This window comes from Sinocyclocheilus rhinocerous, unplaced genomic scaffold (assembly GCF_001515625.1).
Source record: "Sinocyclocheilus rhinocerous isolate Xijiao unplaced genomic scaffold, SAMN03320098_v1.1 scaffold1268, whole genome shotgun sequence".
Taxonomy (NCBI): Eukaryota; Metazoa; Chordata; class Actinopteri; order Cypriniformes; family Cyprinidae; genus Sinocyclocheilus; species Sinocyclocheilus rhinocerous.
The window spans coordinates 1,288,082-1,301,065 of record NW_015664016.1 but is presented as its reverse complement, the minus strand read 5'-3'; the positions used below and the strand labels follow the sequence as shown (position 1 = coordinate 1,301,065).

Below are 12,984 nucleotides of genomic sequence, written 5' to 3'. Positions count from 1 at the left end.
GTTTTGTAAAAATCGACGCGTTTCAAAAAGGCGGGGCATAGAGGAGAAACAATAATGTACAGTATGTGGAAAATAATGTTTTTTTTACTTTAAACCGCATAAACACATTTCATTACACCAAATACACAAAATAATGTTCTTTTTAGCAGCATCATATGACCCCTTTAATGTTGTTTTACAGATTGTAATGTATTGTCATCATGCATGAAAAGGACGCTACCGTAGGACAGAAGATGAGGGGGTGAACGGGGTGGGCGTTAGGACCCCGCCGCATCCTCAGCAGCAGGGTTTCCTCCGAGTGTGTGTGTGATTGAGCTCTTCACTGCAGGACACATTCAGAGCACAGTATCATCCCGACTGCACACATCAGTCATCCTCTGTCTGTGGATTTGGACTTTTTATACTGAGCGTCAGCAAGGACAGCAGGCGTTTAAATGCCATTTATATGTAGCACAAAAAGTTATTTTAATTTTTTTTCTTTTTCTCTGAATTTTGGGATTTTTTGTTTTGTTTTTGATGATCACTTTTAATACATGGAAATTATCTGACCATGGCATAAGTGTTTTTCAGATGCACTTTGTTCATAAGAAGAATCTCCGTAGCGTTATTATCGCTGGATATATACATGAATGAATTGTCAGAGATGCTGCTGTCCAGGGATTATTGCGCGCTCGTGATGCGGGATCGGAAGGAATGCGAGGCGCGCGGTGAAGTGGAGCGGGTTCGAACCCGAGAGCGTCTGGACGCGACTGTCGCTGGTCTGACCGAGCTGGAGTATCTGAGACAGAGACAGGAGCTGCTGGTCAGGAGTGTGTTGAACTGTCAGGAGCTCGCGGGAGAGGACAAACCCTGCCTTACAGTGGAGGACAGCTATCTGAACACTGAAGAGAAACTTCTGGAGGAAAATATTTTATTACTTAGAAAACAATTGGTGAGTAACGGAAACGGATTTTTTAAAATTTATTTTTTTATTTTTTTATTGTTGAAGTAGTTCATATGTATTGCAACCTTTCTCTTGCCTATATTTCTGAAGAAAAAAAATGCATTACTTTTTTTTCATTTTTTTTTTTAGTAATTGTAATTAAATATCTCTTACAAAAATACGTTGGCAATACCATAGTACAGTGCTGGTAATACTATGTACTTTTGTATATACAAAACAAAATTTCATGTACCATTGTATTTGCATGGTATTCCAAGGTACTTACAAAAATACCATGGTACTACCAGGGTACATGTCCATTTTGTAAGTGATGATAATCCCACAGTACTATAGTATGTATGAAAGAGGCATAGTATAACCATGGTACCACCACTGTACATTTTTGCAAGGGAGGTCTCATAACTAAACTGAGAATAAAAATGTAAGAATTTGTATGATTTTAAATGCAATTAAAAAAGAAAACATTTTGTATTGTGACTTCAGAATGGCATTGAGAATTTTCATATTTTTAAAAAATTTTATGGGCCTAAAGACTTTTTATGGGCCTAATTTCACATTTAGTTGTATCGAACTAAATTAAAATCCAAAATCTATTTGAATTTTAGAATAGTAGAAAATAATAGTATATGAATAATGCAATGGAAAAAAGTATTTTTTAATTTTTTTTGCCTTTGCAGTCATGTGGTGATTATAGCTCAGACCTTATACTCATTAGAATGACATTAAAGCAGAAAGAGAACCATTTAAATCAAACTTCCTGGAAGCAGTAGAACATCCCTGAGTTTCTAATGCAAGTCTAGGAGGGGGTCCGACCGGCCTGAATGAGATTAGTTGATGGGTTTCAATGGAAATGAACTTTTTACAAGCCCAGCTCAAGCCCCCTGCTGTCTTTAGAGGATGACCAAGATTAAATTTAACAATTGGGCCAAAGACACCTGGTTCCACTTGAGGTATTTCCAAACATTTCCATTATTGTAACCCTACGGGTCCACGCATTTTGGTTAATGTATTGTATACAGAAAAGAATTACAAGGTTTGGATTTGTTTCCTGGCTTTGCTAAAGCCTCAGACATGTACGCAAGTGGCTTGAGTCTTCCCCATAATTACACTTGTTTATCTTGAGGTCAGTTTGTTTGCAGGCCTCACACCCAGAACTACATTAAAGTTAATGGTAATTTGTGGATCATATAATGACTTATGTCCTTATGACGTCGCAATAACAAACAACCAGTCCTCTGTGGTCTTTGACTAAGCTTAACTGAATGAATTGAGTATAAACCAGAAATGTAGACACTGTCGTCCCAAACCCAGGCCCAGGCCATCAACAGTGGTCTGGGGTTAATTTGATGCCGTTTCAAAATAACCGTTGATGTGCTCTGCAAATGGCACTTTGTGTATAAATGGTCTGCACAGCCCAGCATGCCGAGAGCTCAGGGCCCATAAATCACTCGCAAGCCCGCCTGTCACGACCAGGCTTTTTTACAGCCTCGGTCTGCAGCAGAGGAAACGCCATTCCACTGCTCCATATAGCCTGGAATCTGCACTGCATTACTTCCCCTGTCAGCAAACAGCAGTTAAAATTTGCAGCAGATAACATGCCTCTGATTATAGGTCATTTGAAGTAATGTCCGTCTGCTTTGAAGGGGCTACATTTTCCTCAGTCTGCCGTTTCACCACGCTTAATTTGGAATGCAGCACATGATACGGGTGTTGTCAGATGCATCCAATTGCTCTCAAGCGGTGTGTCAAAGTCGAACTGTTATTCCCATGCGAGGTGTGACTCTAATTTAGTTCATTACATCTGTCTGTTCAGTGCCGTGAGGCCACTGGCATTGAGAAATGCATTGTGAAATGCAATTGTTTCCAGATTGTTGTTAGGGCTGCAGGGCAAATCTTCTAAATGAAAAGGCAAACAATCTTAGCAATTATGAAGCTGCTAAACTACTAGACATGCATGAAACCTTGTATTAACATCTTTCCAAAATTTATTGTTTCTTTATAGAACTGCCTCAGGAGGCGAGATGCAGGTTTGATCAACCAGCTCCAGGAATTAGACCGACAGATAAGTGACCTGCGGTTGGACACGGAGACTTCGCATGAACATGTGGAAACGGACAGCCGGCCAAGTTCAGGTTAGTATCTGTTGTGAAGCATAACACTTTGAGAGACACTGCATGTTTGATCATCAAAACAATCTAAGCAGTCAGCGTAGGCAGAAAGGATTTCCAATAAAACTGATTCACAAGTACCGAAAAACATTTTTAATGATTGTTAATCTTCAACAACCACCCGAGGGAGGTAATCAGACGTCCTGTTCAAATTATATCACTTTGCACAAGACTACTTTATGTGCTTTGGGCCTGTAGTAGCTTGTGTACCTGCAAGCCCTAATGTCTGTTGGAAACTGCTTAGCTGTTTTGCTTAAGCACTAATTTGGTAATACGAACAATCTGCACCCTGTGCTAGAGGCCTGCTGCAGCTCCATTGGTTTACATTCCAAATACGAGAGGTCATTTTAGTGCTGGGACTGACTGCAGTTTTGTTGGAGGAAGGTTATATAAAGTGGAGATTGATTACACGTGTGTATGCTCCTCTCTGAAAGTCTTGATTGTTAAAGTGGCCTTATAACCGCTTCTAATGTGAAGATGGAGTTCTTCAGTCTTTGAGTTGGAATTATTTTCTTCACAGCCCAAAGGCGGACTTTTGTTTTATGCGAACGGCTATTTTGGTGTTGTTTGTAGTAGTTGTAATGGGTTTATTCCTTACTTCACCATTTTAATGCTAATATCAATTGTGATGTATGGAGATCTGGTTCCTAGCTCTGTTTCCTCTTGCAAATGGATACCTTCCTGGAAGCTACATTATTCAAATTGTAATTGGAAGTAGGTTCCAGAAGAGAGCTCAGTTAAGAATGGAAAAGCACAGTCTTTGCATTGTCACCTCATTCCTGAAGATGTCAAATTAATGTGTTAATCTCTCGCCCTCTCTCTCCCAGGCTTTTATGACCTAAGCGACGGTGCTTCAGGATCCCTCTCCAATTCCTCCAACTCTGTCTTCAGCGAGTGTTTGTCCAGTTGTCGTTCCACCACCTGCCTGTGCACCCCCCTCGACACCTCGCTCTGTGCCTCCGAGGGAAGGCTTAAGCCTGCAGGTGAGAGTCATCTTGTGACGGTTTGAGGTTTCTGGGCCATTCTGACTGGTCTTATCCATTAGCACCGTTCCATGTAGTCTTGAAACGCTGTTCCCTTCTTTAGCTTTGTTAACCAAATGCAGAACTATTTACTTAATGGTGATTTCTTCCTCTGGCTTAAAAGCTGGTGTCACAAAGAAAGGCCGCTTTGTTCGTATGTTTCTAGTTTCTTCAAATGGCATCAGTTTTTGTGTTGCATTATTCTTAGCAGAAAGCATTCTGTAATCACTTAAGTTTGACTTTGCAAATAGAGGTGAAACGAGAGAAGTTTGGTCCCAGACAAAGATTGAAACACAGCCCTGCTGATGGCTATCCCAGCCACACCTATAAGCTAGCAACAAAAGGCTCATTAGCACATGAAAACTAATCAACCACCCACCCAGCTAAGCACTAGAACTCTAGGAATCAGAAATAATCTGCTCTCACAGGCCATGACATCACGAAATTAGCCGTTTAAGTAATCTGACGTTGTCTTTTCTTGTAGTATTAACTGTTGTGTCCTCTGGGATTTACAGATGAGCTGGGCAGTTGTGCTGAGTGTGATTGCCATTGTGAAGACTCGAGTTCTGGAACAGTCCGCCGGTCTCTTTCTGCATCCTACTCCCCTTCCCCGGATGGCTCCTGCGATGGCCTGTCCAAGTGCCACTGTGACCTCATTGCCAAAAATGGTAATGATGTTTACCGGTACCCCAGCCCTCTCCATGCGGTGGCTGTCCAGAGCCCCATCTTCTTTCAATCCACGACTAGTCACCTAAAGGACGATTGTAACTTCTCCAAGCCTGGTGAAGCATCGAGTGATGAACAGAAACCTGAGCAGGTTGTGGGCAACCAGAACTCATCTTGGCATGCCTCTCAAACACTCCCAAACAAAAAACTGGATAGTTATATCTTTGGGCTACTTCAGAGGAGGGCGCAACCCTTGAGGACCAACAAACCCAGAACAAGCATCAACACTGACCCCTCCAAGAGCATTTTAAGGCAGGCTAGTCTTTGTTCACGGGCCCCTGCTGCTGTCCAGGCCCAGCAAAGGAGCTCTGAATTCAAGCCTAACTGGCAGACGTGTTTACAAGATGCATCAGCAACTAGCACTGAGCCAAGCACAGCTTCGCCCCAAAGACAGTGGTCTGCTGAGTCCAAGGGAGGAACCCTACAAAACGGAGCATACTTTTCTCCAAGTCAACCACAGAACGGTTACACAACCACCATTGATAATAACACTAGTTGCGTCTTGAAGAAAAAAGTTTCTGGAGCCACTAAAGGCCAGCCGTTAAGTGTTGCATCGAAGAACTGTCAGGATTTAGGCAGCCCAAATGCAGTTTCCTCTCCCAAATTCAACAAGCATTCTTATTACACTGTGGAGGACAATAAATCTGGACAGCAAATGAAAGCAAGTCCACTTAAGAGGAGTCCTAAGGCTCAGGCTCCAGCAAGTTGCGGTAAAGACGCCGAACAGCTGGCTCCAGAGTTGCTCAGCCTTGGTTCTTCTTCACAAAGTCAAGATGAGGGAGGTCAACTGGTCAGTGCCCAGTACATCCCTGCTCAGAAACAGAATATAAATCTCCGCAAGGGTGGCACCAAGAACATCAAGATTGTCAAAGTGAAAAATTCCACCAGTTCCAAAAGTAGACCTCAAGTTTCCGAGCATGTTTCCGAGACTGTTCGTGACAAGCATCGGACAGGATCTAGGCGGTCTCGACAAGTGGACGACGTCCACCACTTGCACAGATCCTCCAAGAAGGCCTCCACAAAAGCCAAGAGAATTCCTGCCTCCATCCCTGAAGGACGAATCTTGGAGAAGCACACCAGTTACACAGGGGGTCGATCTTCTGCCCAGAGACACCACGGACATCACCGACATCATGAGGCAGTGTTGGCCAAACCCAAGTACAAGCGCAACGACTACCACCGGCGGCCAAGGGGTCTCCATGAGATCCCATATGAGGAGGCTTTCAAGAGGGCTCACCGCAGGCAAAAACGCGAAATGCTGGGCCACATGTCAACCATGTACTTGCCGTCTAACGCACACTACACCAGCCCCTACGCCTATGTGGGCAGTGACTCTGAATATTCAGCAGAGTGTGCCTCCCTTTTCCATTCCACCATTCTGGACACAAGCGAAGATGAGCGCAGTAACTATACCACCAACTGCTTTGGGGACAGTGAGTCGAGCGCTAGCGAGGCGGACTATGTAGCTGAGAGCAGCACTAGCAGTGACTCTGAGGGAAGTGCAGGGGTCAATTGGCCCCAATTCAACCAGGTGGGTACAGGATCCCACGGAATGACGTCAGCACAGGCGAAGGCATTTGTCAAAATCAAGGCTTCCCACAACTTGAAGAAGAAGATCTTACGTTTCCGATCAGGCTCGTTAAAACTCATGACCACAGTGTGAGAGACTTGAGGAACACTGAGATCAGTTAGGATGCAGCCAATCAAATTGGCTTCTCTCCCTTATCACACAATCAAGTGCCTGGACAGAAATCAGCTGCATGGCCTAAAACTGCCTGTCGGTCAGCTGGGAACTCAAGTTCTGTCCAGCACAATGCCTTCCCCTGCACTTTTTACCCCCTTGATGTTATTGTCTGTAGCCTTTTTTACTTAATTTTTTGGTATTTATTATAAATGTAGCTTTTGCTGTGATGCATCTGCATAGCAAGTACTATGTAAATGCATTGTTCATACATGGTTTACTTTTTTTAAAGATATTTATAACTTAATATATTTGGTTAGCCATACATGGGAATGGAATAGGAAGTATGACTGAGCTGAAGCAGTGTATTACAGACGCAGTCCGTCTGAAAAGTGTTCAGTGCTACCAAGACTAGTTCACCTGCTGATTGTTAAGGGCTTTTGTTAAATGCACATTAAATATGCATGAGCAACAGCTTCACCATTTACCTTATTAGCTGTAAATTACCCTTTTGTAAAATAAATGTTAATGTATGTTGATTTCTTGTGTCCTTATATTCTTTATTAAATCCCATTGTTAAAATCATTCAGTGTCTTTGTTTATTTGATGATTGTGGCTGGTTTTCTATGTACTTTTGAGTATTTAACCATGTTAAATTGGCATCACATCACATGTACTAAACAACCCACTTCTGTTTATTCTTATGGCCTGGATTTGAATCTTCTGATGTCAAGGGCATGTTAAACCACCCAAACCCATTTTTAGAGCACATAGCAGTTAAATGTGCCATCTGCTTTTAGTCTCTGAATGCATTTAGCAAACAAACAATTAAAGTTCTTCCTCCATGCCATCTCTCCATGCCATGCCAGCAAACTCACGGCAGTGTCAGCAGTGCAGTAGGTCTCCTCTGGCACTAAAGAACATAATGAAAACATGAGGATCAGATGTTGCATTTATTTTTTATTTGAATGCATTTTTGCAATAGACATCTCGGCTGTTGCTCAGATGACCTGGAGAGAAAAATAGATTAAACATAGAGGACAGATATCAGAAAATATTTCTTAAAGCTGAATATTTAGTGCAAGACAAAAGTTCAAACAAGTAAACCTGTTGAACTCAAGACTGCTGTCCTTAAATGAGTATCTGACCTTTCGTATTTGGCTTGTGTCCCTCACAGTCACATTGGAGAGATTTCCCCTTCTGTTTCCAGAATCTAGCAAAGATGGCCTCCTGGAATAGGTCTGACTTTTTAAAGCACAGTGCGTCTGTTTAGATTACCGCAGCTGTGGTAATCTCTTCTCCTGGCATTTAGGAGCACATGGCTTTTCCTGCCTGGTTACAAGATGTTTCTTTATCCGTGCTGAGACCACAAAATCTCGTAATCGGAGTCTGTTAGATGATAGTTTATTTAGCATGCACGATAACCACAGATATCCAACATAAAGGACGAAAATGTGTAGGAAATTCATTAAGATGGTGTAAGATTTCTCGAACATCCATGTGCATCCATATTGTGGTTGCTAAATATTTTGAATTACAGATAATTATCGGCCTTAAAGTTGTTGTTTTTTATGAAATTGAAGATGATTACCAAAAGCAAAAACAAGAAAGCGCAGTGTAATTTGCAGAACGTTTCAGTAGTTCTTTCTAAGAAGTTCTCGGGGAATTTAGATGTCAGCATTTTTGAGGTTTTGACTGTAACTTCCATTGTGTTTCTGTGAAAGTACGGGCAATGAAAACCAAGATTTTTAGATCTGGTTGGTATTATGCATAATAAAAACAAATGAACCGTGATTACCTTGGTTTTTGGACATGATACTGAAATTAATGCACCATGAATTTTAGTGTCAATGTTGTATTATTTGATATCATCACTCTACTATGGTATTGCCACAGTACTTCTTGTATGTTTCGTTTTTTGGACATCGTAATACCATATTTTTGGTTCTGTACCGTGGTAGTACCATTGCATTCTTTGAAGTAAATACAATTGTATATGAATATCATGGCAGTGTCGTCTGACTCTGGTATCACCGTAGTGCTTTTCTGTGAAGGTTAAATGTTAGTTGAGGGATCAAACATGATTTTTGCACTATTTTTAGTGATAAGTGTTTAGTACTATCTGTGAAATAAAATAACATTACAAAGAAGGCCAAAAGAAGTTCAGATTTAGAAGTGACCCTGATGAATCCGTACTATCGCTGTAGCTTACATTTTTGCAGAGGGCAGTTGTGGTCGCTCTGGCGCCCAAGGTCAGTTGGGCCCAGTGAGACAGTGGGTTATGAGAAGCATGCAGTCGGTGTTGATTTAGCCTTGCTTCTGAGTTACTCTCCAGGGCCCAGTGACTCTCTCAGGCCTGTCAGAGATCATGCACAGATCAATCTTCTTTTGAAACCAGCTCATCCAGCCAGGTCAGCGAGAGGCCAAGTTGGTAAACTTAATACTTGGACAACTGGTGGATAACCCACGCAAAACAATCTCCCCACCAGAAACCAGGGCGCTCTCTTCTCGGACTCATTGTCAGGAGAGAATTTCTCAGAAGTATCTTGATTTCAGCCAGTGAAGGTGATCAGATGACTGTGGGGCTTTTAGTGTTGTGGTACGTCATATGCGCTGCAGGCTCTCTGCTTCATGCAACCGGTAAATAGATCTTCACCTCTCTTAAGCCCCTGGCTTTAGTTTTATTGGTTGTGTTCAGTATTGATTGAAGAGAGCTTTAAAGATTTCCAGCATCGTTGCATTAGCAAAACCAGAGATAAACAACTGGAAGAGCTGATGATATTTTAATATTGTTTACCGTTATTGTGATGCCCACCTAATCAGTGATGAACTTTAATAATAAAAATGATAAGAAAAAGAAAAAAAATGAACCCTTCTCTAAGTCCCACCCGCCTTGGTTACTGCATTTATTTCTTTTTTTTATTTCTTCTTGATAAAGATTTAAAAAATTAAAATTGTGTGTATATATATATGAACTTGGAATGGCTGGAATACAGTCTTATATATTTATTTATATATTTGTTTGTTTATTTTTGAAGATTTAGAAATGGAAAAAAGCCTTTTCTCTCTGGATATAGTTTGTGTGACTTGCAAACTGTTTTTGGTCAATTGGTTAACCATAGTTTGTTTAACCATGTTTTTGGTTAATTTCCATATTAAAGTGTTTAAAACCACTCAAACATAGAGATATTTGTGGTTACTTATATTAAATAATGGATGGCAACTGTTGTAAATGTTTCAATGCTTTAAGCAAAGGGTCGACTTGAATGATCAAAATCTGAGCTTTTTCAATGTGTCAGTTTATTCTTAATTAATTCCCCAAACTAAAGAATCACATAAATGAAGACATTTGGGTCAAATCCTGATTAAGATAAACTAACATGCTCTCTACGCTATCATTAATATTAAAATGAAGACAGTTGGTCCTTCATGTCATCAGTTTCACAATCGGCTTATTATTATAATGTTCCATTGGGATCTATAGGGATGTTAGGGATCGTTTGTCAGACAGGACAGTAATGTGGAACTGTTTAACATTGATTTCCACTTTATTGCTCTAAATTATAGTTCTTGGCCTGTTTCAGATTTGCTGCAGCACATGAAAGGCATCGTTTTTCTTTCTCTTCCAAGCGTTTGGCCTCATCTGAACTTCTGACTCTGGAGTTAATGAAGACAAAACAAATAGCTGCTTTCTAGTTTCCATCATGATGGCGGTTCAACAGGCACTAATACCCAAACACTGTCACATTAAGCTGAATAATGCCTTAGCCACAATGCAGCGTCCCACCCATTGCCCTTTCCCTTGCCCCTTCTCAAGGATACACTGAGACCCCGTTAGAGTTTCCATAGATCTACAATTTCAACTGCATTCAGTCAGCGCTCGCATTAGCGTAAAGAGGCCCCATAGCGAGCATCTTTAGACTTGTTTGCTCCTTGAACTTCTTGATTTCCACCGATGGCTCTCCTCAGTTCCTCCTCGGGTCTTTCTTGGTAATTACGGCTCTCTGTTTGTTCAACATCTCTTAAGTGGTGCGTTCATCAGGCTCAACGACCCGGCTCTGAGGAGTGACACTGGCTTTGAGAAGAACAAGAGATGCTGTGTATGTGAGAGAGACACTTTGTTTGTGAGACTTCTGACTTCCCTTTCCCCGCAGCGGTCTGCCCTCCTCCACTGATCTTCAAACAGTCACCGAGAGTCATAAAGTTAAATGGGAGGAAATGGATGACAGATATGGAGATACAGATATGGAGATATCCACTGATCTTCAAACAGTCACCGAGAGTCATAAAGTTAAATGGGAGGAAATGGATGACAGATATGGAGATACTGGATGTGTAAATCAAAAGGGACCAGACCCAGACAGACCACAACATCTCCGCCTGTGTCCTAACCCCCTCCGCTCTTTGTACAATCAGATCTGGATGTGGATAAAAGAGTTTAGGGTGATGCAACATGTCTCGTCTGAGTTGTTAAACGAAGATCTGGACAATCCATAAAAGCTTGAAAGCTTTTCAGTTTTAACTGGCTAAAAGCGTACATGTTCAGAGAGCGTATCTGACCCGGGGTGTGTAACTCTGGCCCTGTTTACACCTGTTATTAACGTGCATCTCAGATGTGTCTCCTGTGACCACTTGTGATCTCATTTTGTCCAGGACAGAGTCTCAGATTTCATGCCTACATGCATTACTTACTGCTGCATATCGATAAAGCACAAAAAGGTTTTAAATGCTTACTTTTTATTTGTTATATACGTTAAATTATATTATATTTAGGGCTGTCAGTTGATTAAAATGTTTAATCTAATTAATTACATGATGTGTCGATTAATTAATCTAATAAATCACAAAATAAATTTGACTGAAAATACCTACAAAAGATTATTTTAAGCAATTTTTTTGTTGAATGAGAAAGTATCAAGTAGACATTACAAATTGTAGCGTTAGAAATAAATATTTTATTTGATTCAACATAAAATTTATTAGGCATAAATTATTAGGATAAGCATTAGCATAATTATTAGGATAAACAAACATTTAGGCTACAACGGCCTAACATAAACTATGGCACATAAAAGAAGATAATTTGAGAAACATCTCAGTATTTTTTGTTCATGCAATGAAAGTCATTGGTAACCAAAACAGCTTTGTTACCAACAGTTTTCAAAATACCTTCTTTTATGTTCCACAAAAGAAAGGTTTGAAACGACATGAGGATGGGTAAATGATGACAGAATTTATTTTATTTATTTATTTTTTTTTTGGTGAACTATCGCTTTAAGGTTTTATTTTTATTATTATTTTTTTTTTAATAAAATGATACTCTAAAGATGAAACTAAATCTGCCAGCAGGTGGCGGTAAATGTCTTTATGATTCGATTCGTTCAAACGGCTGATTCATTCAGGAATGAAGTAAATGGCTCTCTTTATGAATGGGGCTTTGAATCATTGATTCACACGATTCGTTCAAAACGCGGATTCATTCAGAAACTAAACACCACTGTGCTGCTCGGAGACGCACAAAAATTCTGCTGTGGCTTTAACCTAATATGTTCTCTGCAAAATAGAGCAAAAACACATAATATTTGTGTTTAAAATATAACACAATATCAACTTCTTATTTACTGAACTGTTGTATAGCACATTTAAACTTGTGATATTCGGGACAAAAACAGCACTCGTAATACTAATACTAATACGTAATACTGCTCTGCTGCTCGTGTGACATCGTATGATATAAATATGAGATAAAAACTCATACAGGGGCATTTTTATCTTGAATTTTAGGGCATAACTGCATTTATAAAGTTGTTGCCCTGCATCATATTTGTCAACAGTCAACTTTATGAAATGTAAGATGATGGCCAGTGCGTTAACTGCGTTAAAATATTTTAATCGCGTTATTTTTTCATAACTAATTAATTAAGAAAACACCTTAAACTGACAGCCCATATTATATTATATTATATTATATTATATTATATTATATTATATTATATTATATTATATTATATTTGTTAAGCTATTAACTAAACTTTCATTATTCATTTTGATATCTGGCATCAAAGAAGATCTATGATGTCTCATATGAGCTTTTTTTATTTAAATAATGTTATTTTTAACATGTGTTTTACATATTTTTACATATCCAAATGTTGTATTACACAGACACATCCATATACTGTAATCCATATATGGATTAAAATGGATTATACTTTTATTTATTATTTACATTTATTTACATATGTTTACATGTTTATACAATATGTATAATAAAATTATATTATATATTTTATATTGATTTATGTCTATATACAAATGTACTATGTTACATTATTTCTTGTACTCTTGTCACCTTGATGTTATTTTGACATTTAAAATTTATTTTTAAATTGTTTTGACATTTTTATGTGTACTTTATTTATTTACATGTCTATTTCTAATGTC

General features: G+C 39.5%; 1 protein-coding gene across 1 annotated transcript; it reads left to right on the top strand.

The window, feature by feature from the left end:
• Positions 1–351: 351 nt before the first annotated feature.
• Positions 352–7,115, top strand: dact1 (dishevelled-binding antagonist of beta-catenin 1). Its single transcript, XM_016539766.1, has 4 exons — positions 352–931; positions 2,946–3,075; positions 3,939–4,094; positions 4,649–7,115. The coding sequence occupies exons 1-4, from the start codon at positions 626–628 to the stop codon at positions 6,520–6,522; spliced, it is 2,466 nt and encodes an 821-aa protein (XP_016395252.1). The 5' UTR covers positions 352–625; the 3' UTR covers positions 6,523–7,115.
• Positions 7,116–12,984: the final 5,869 nt, after the last annotated feature.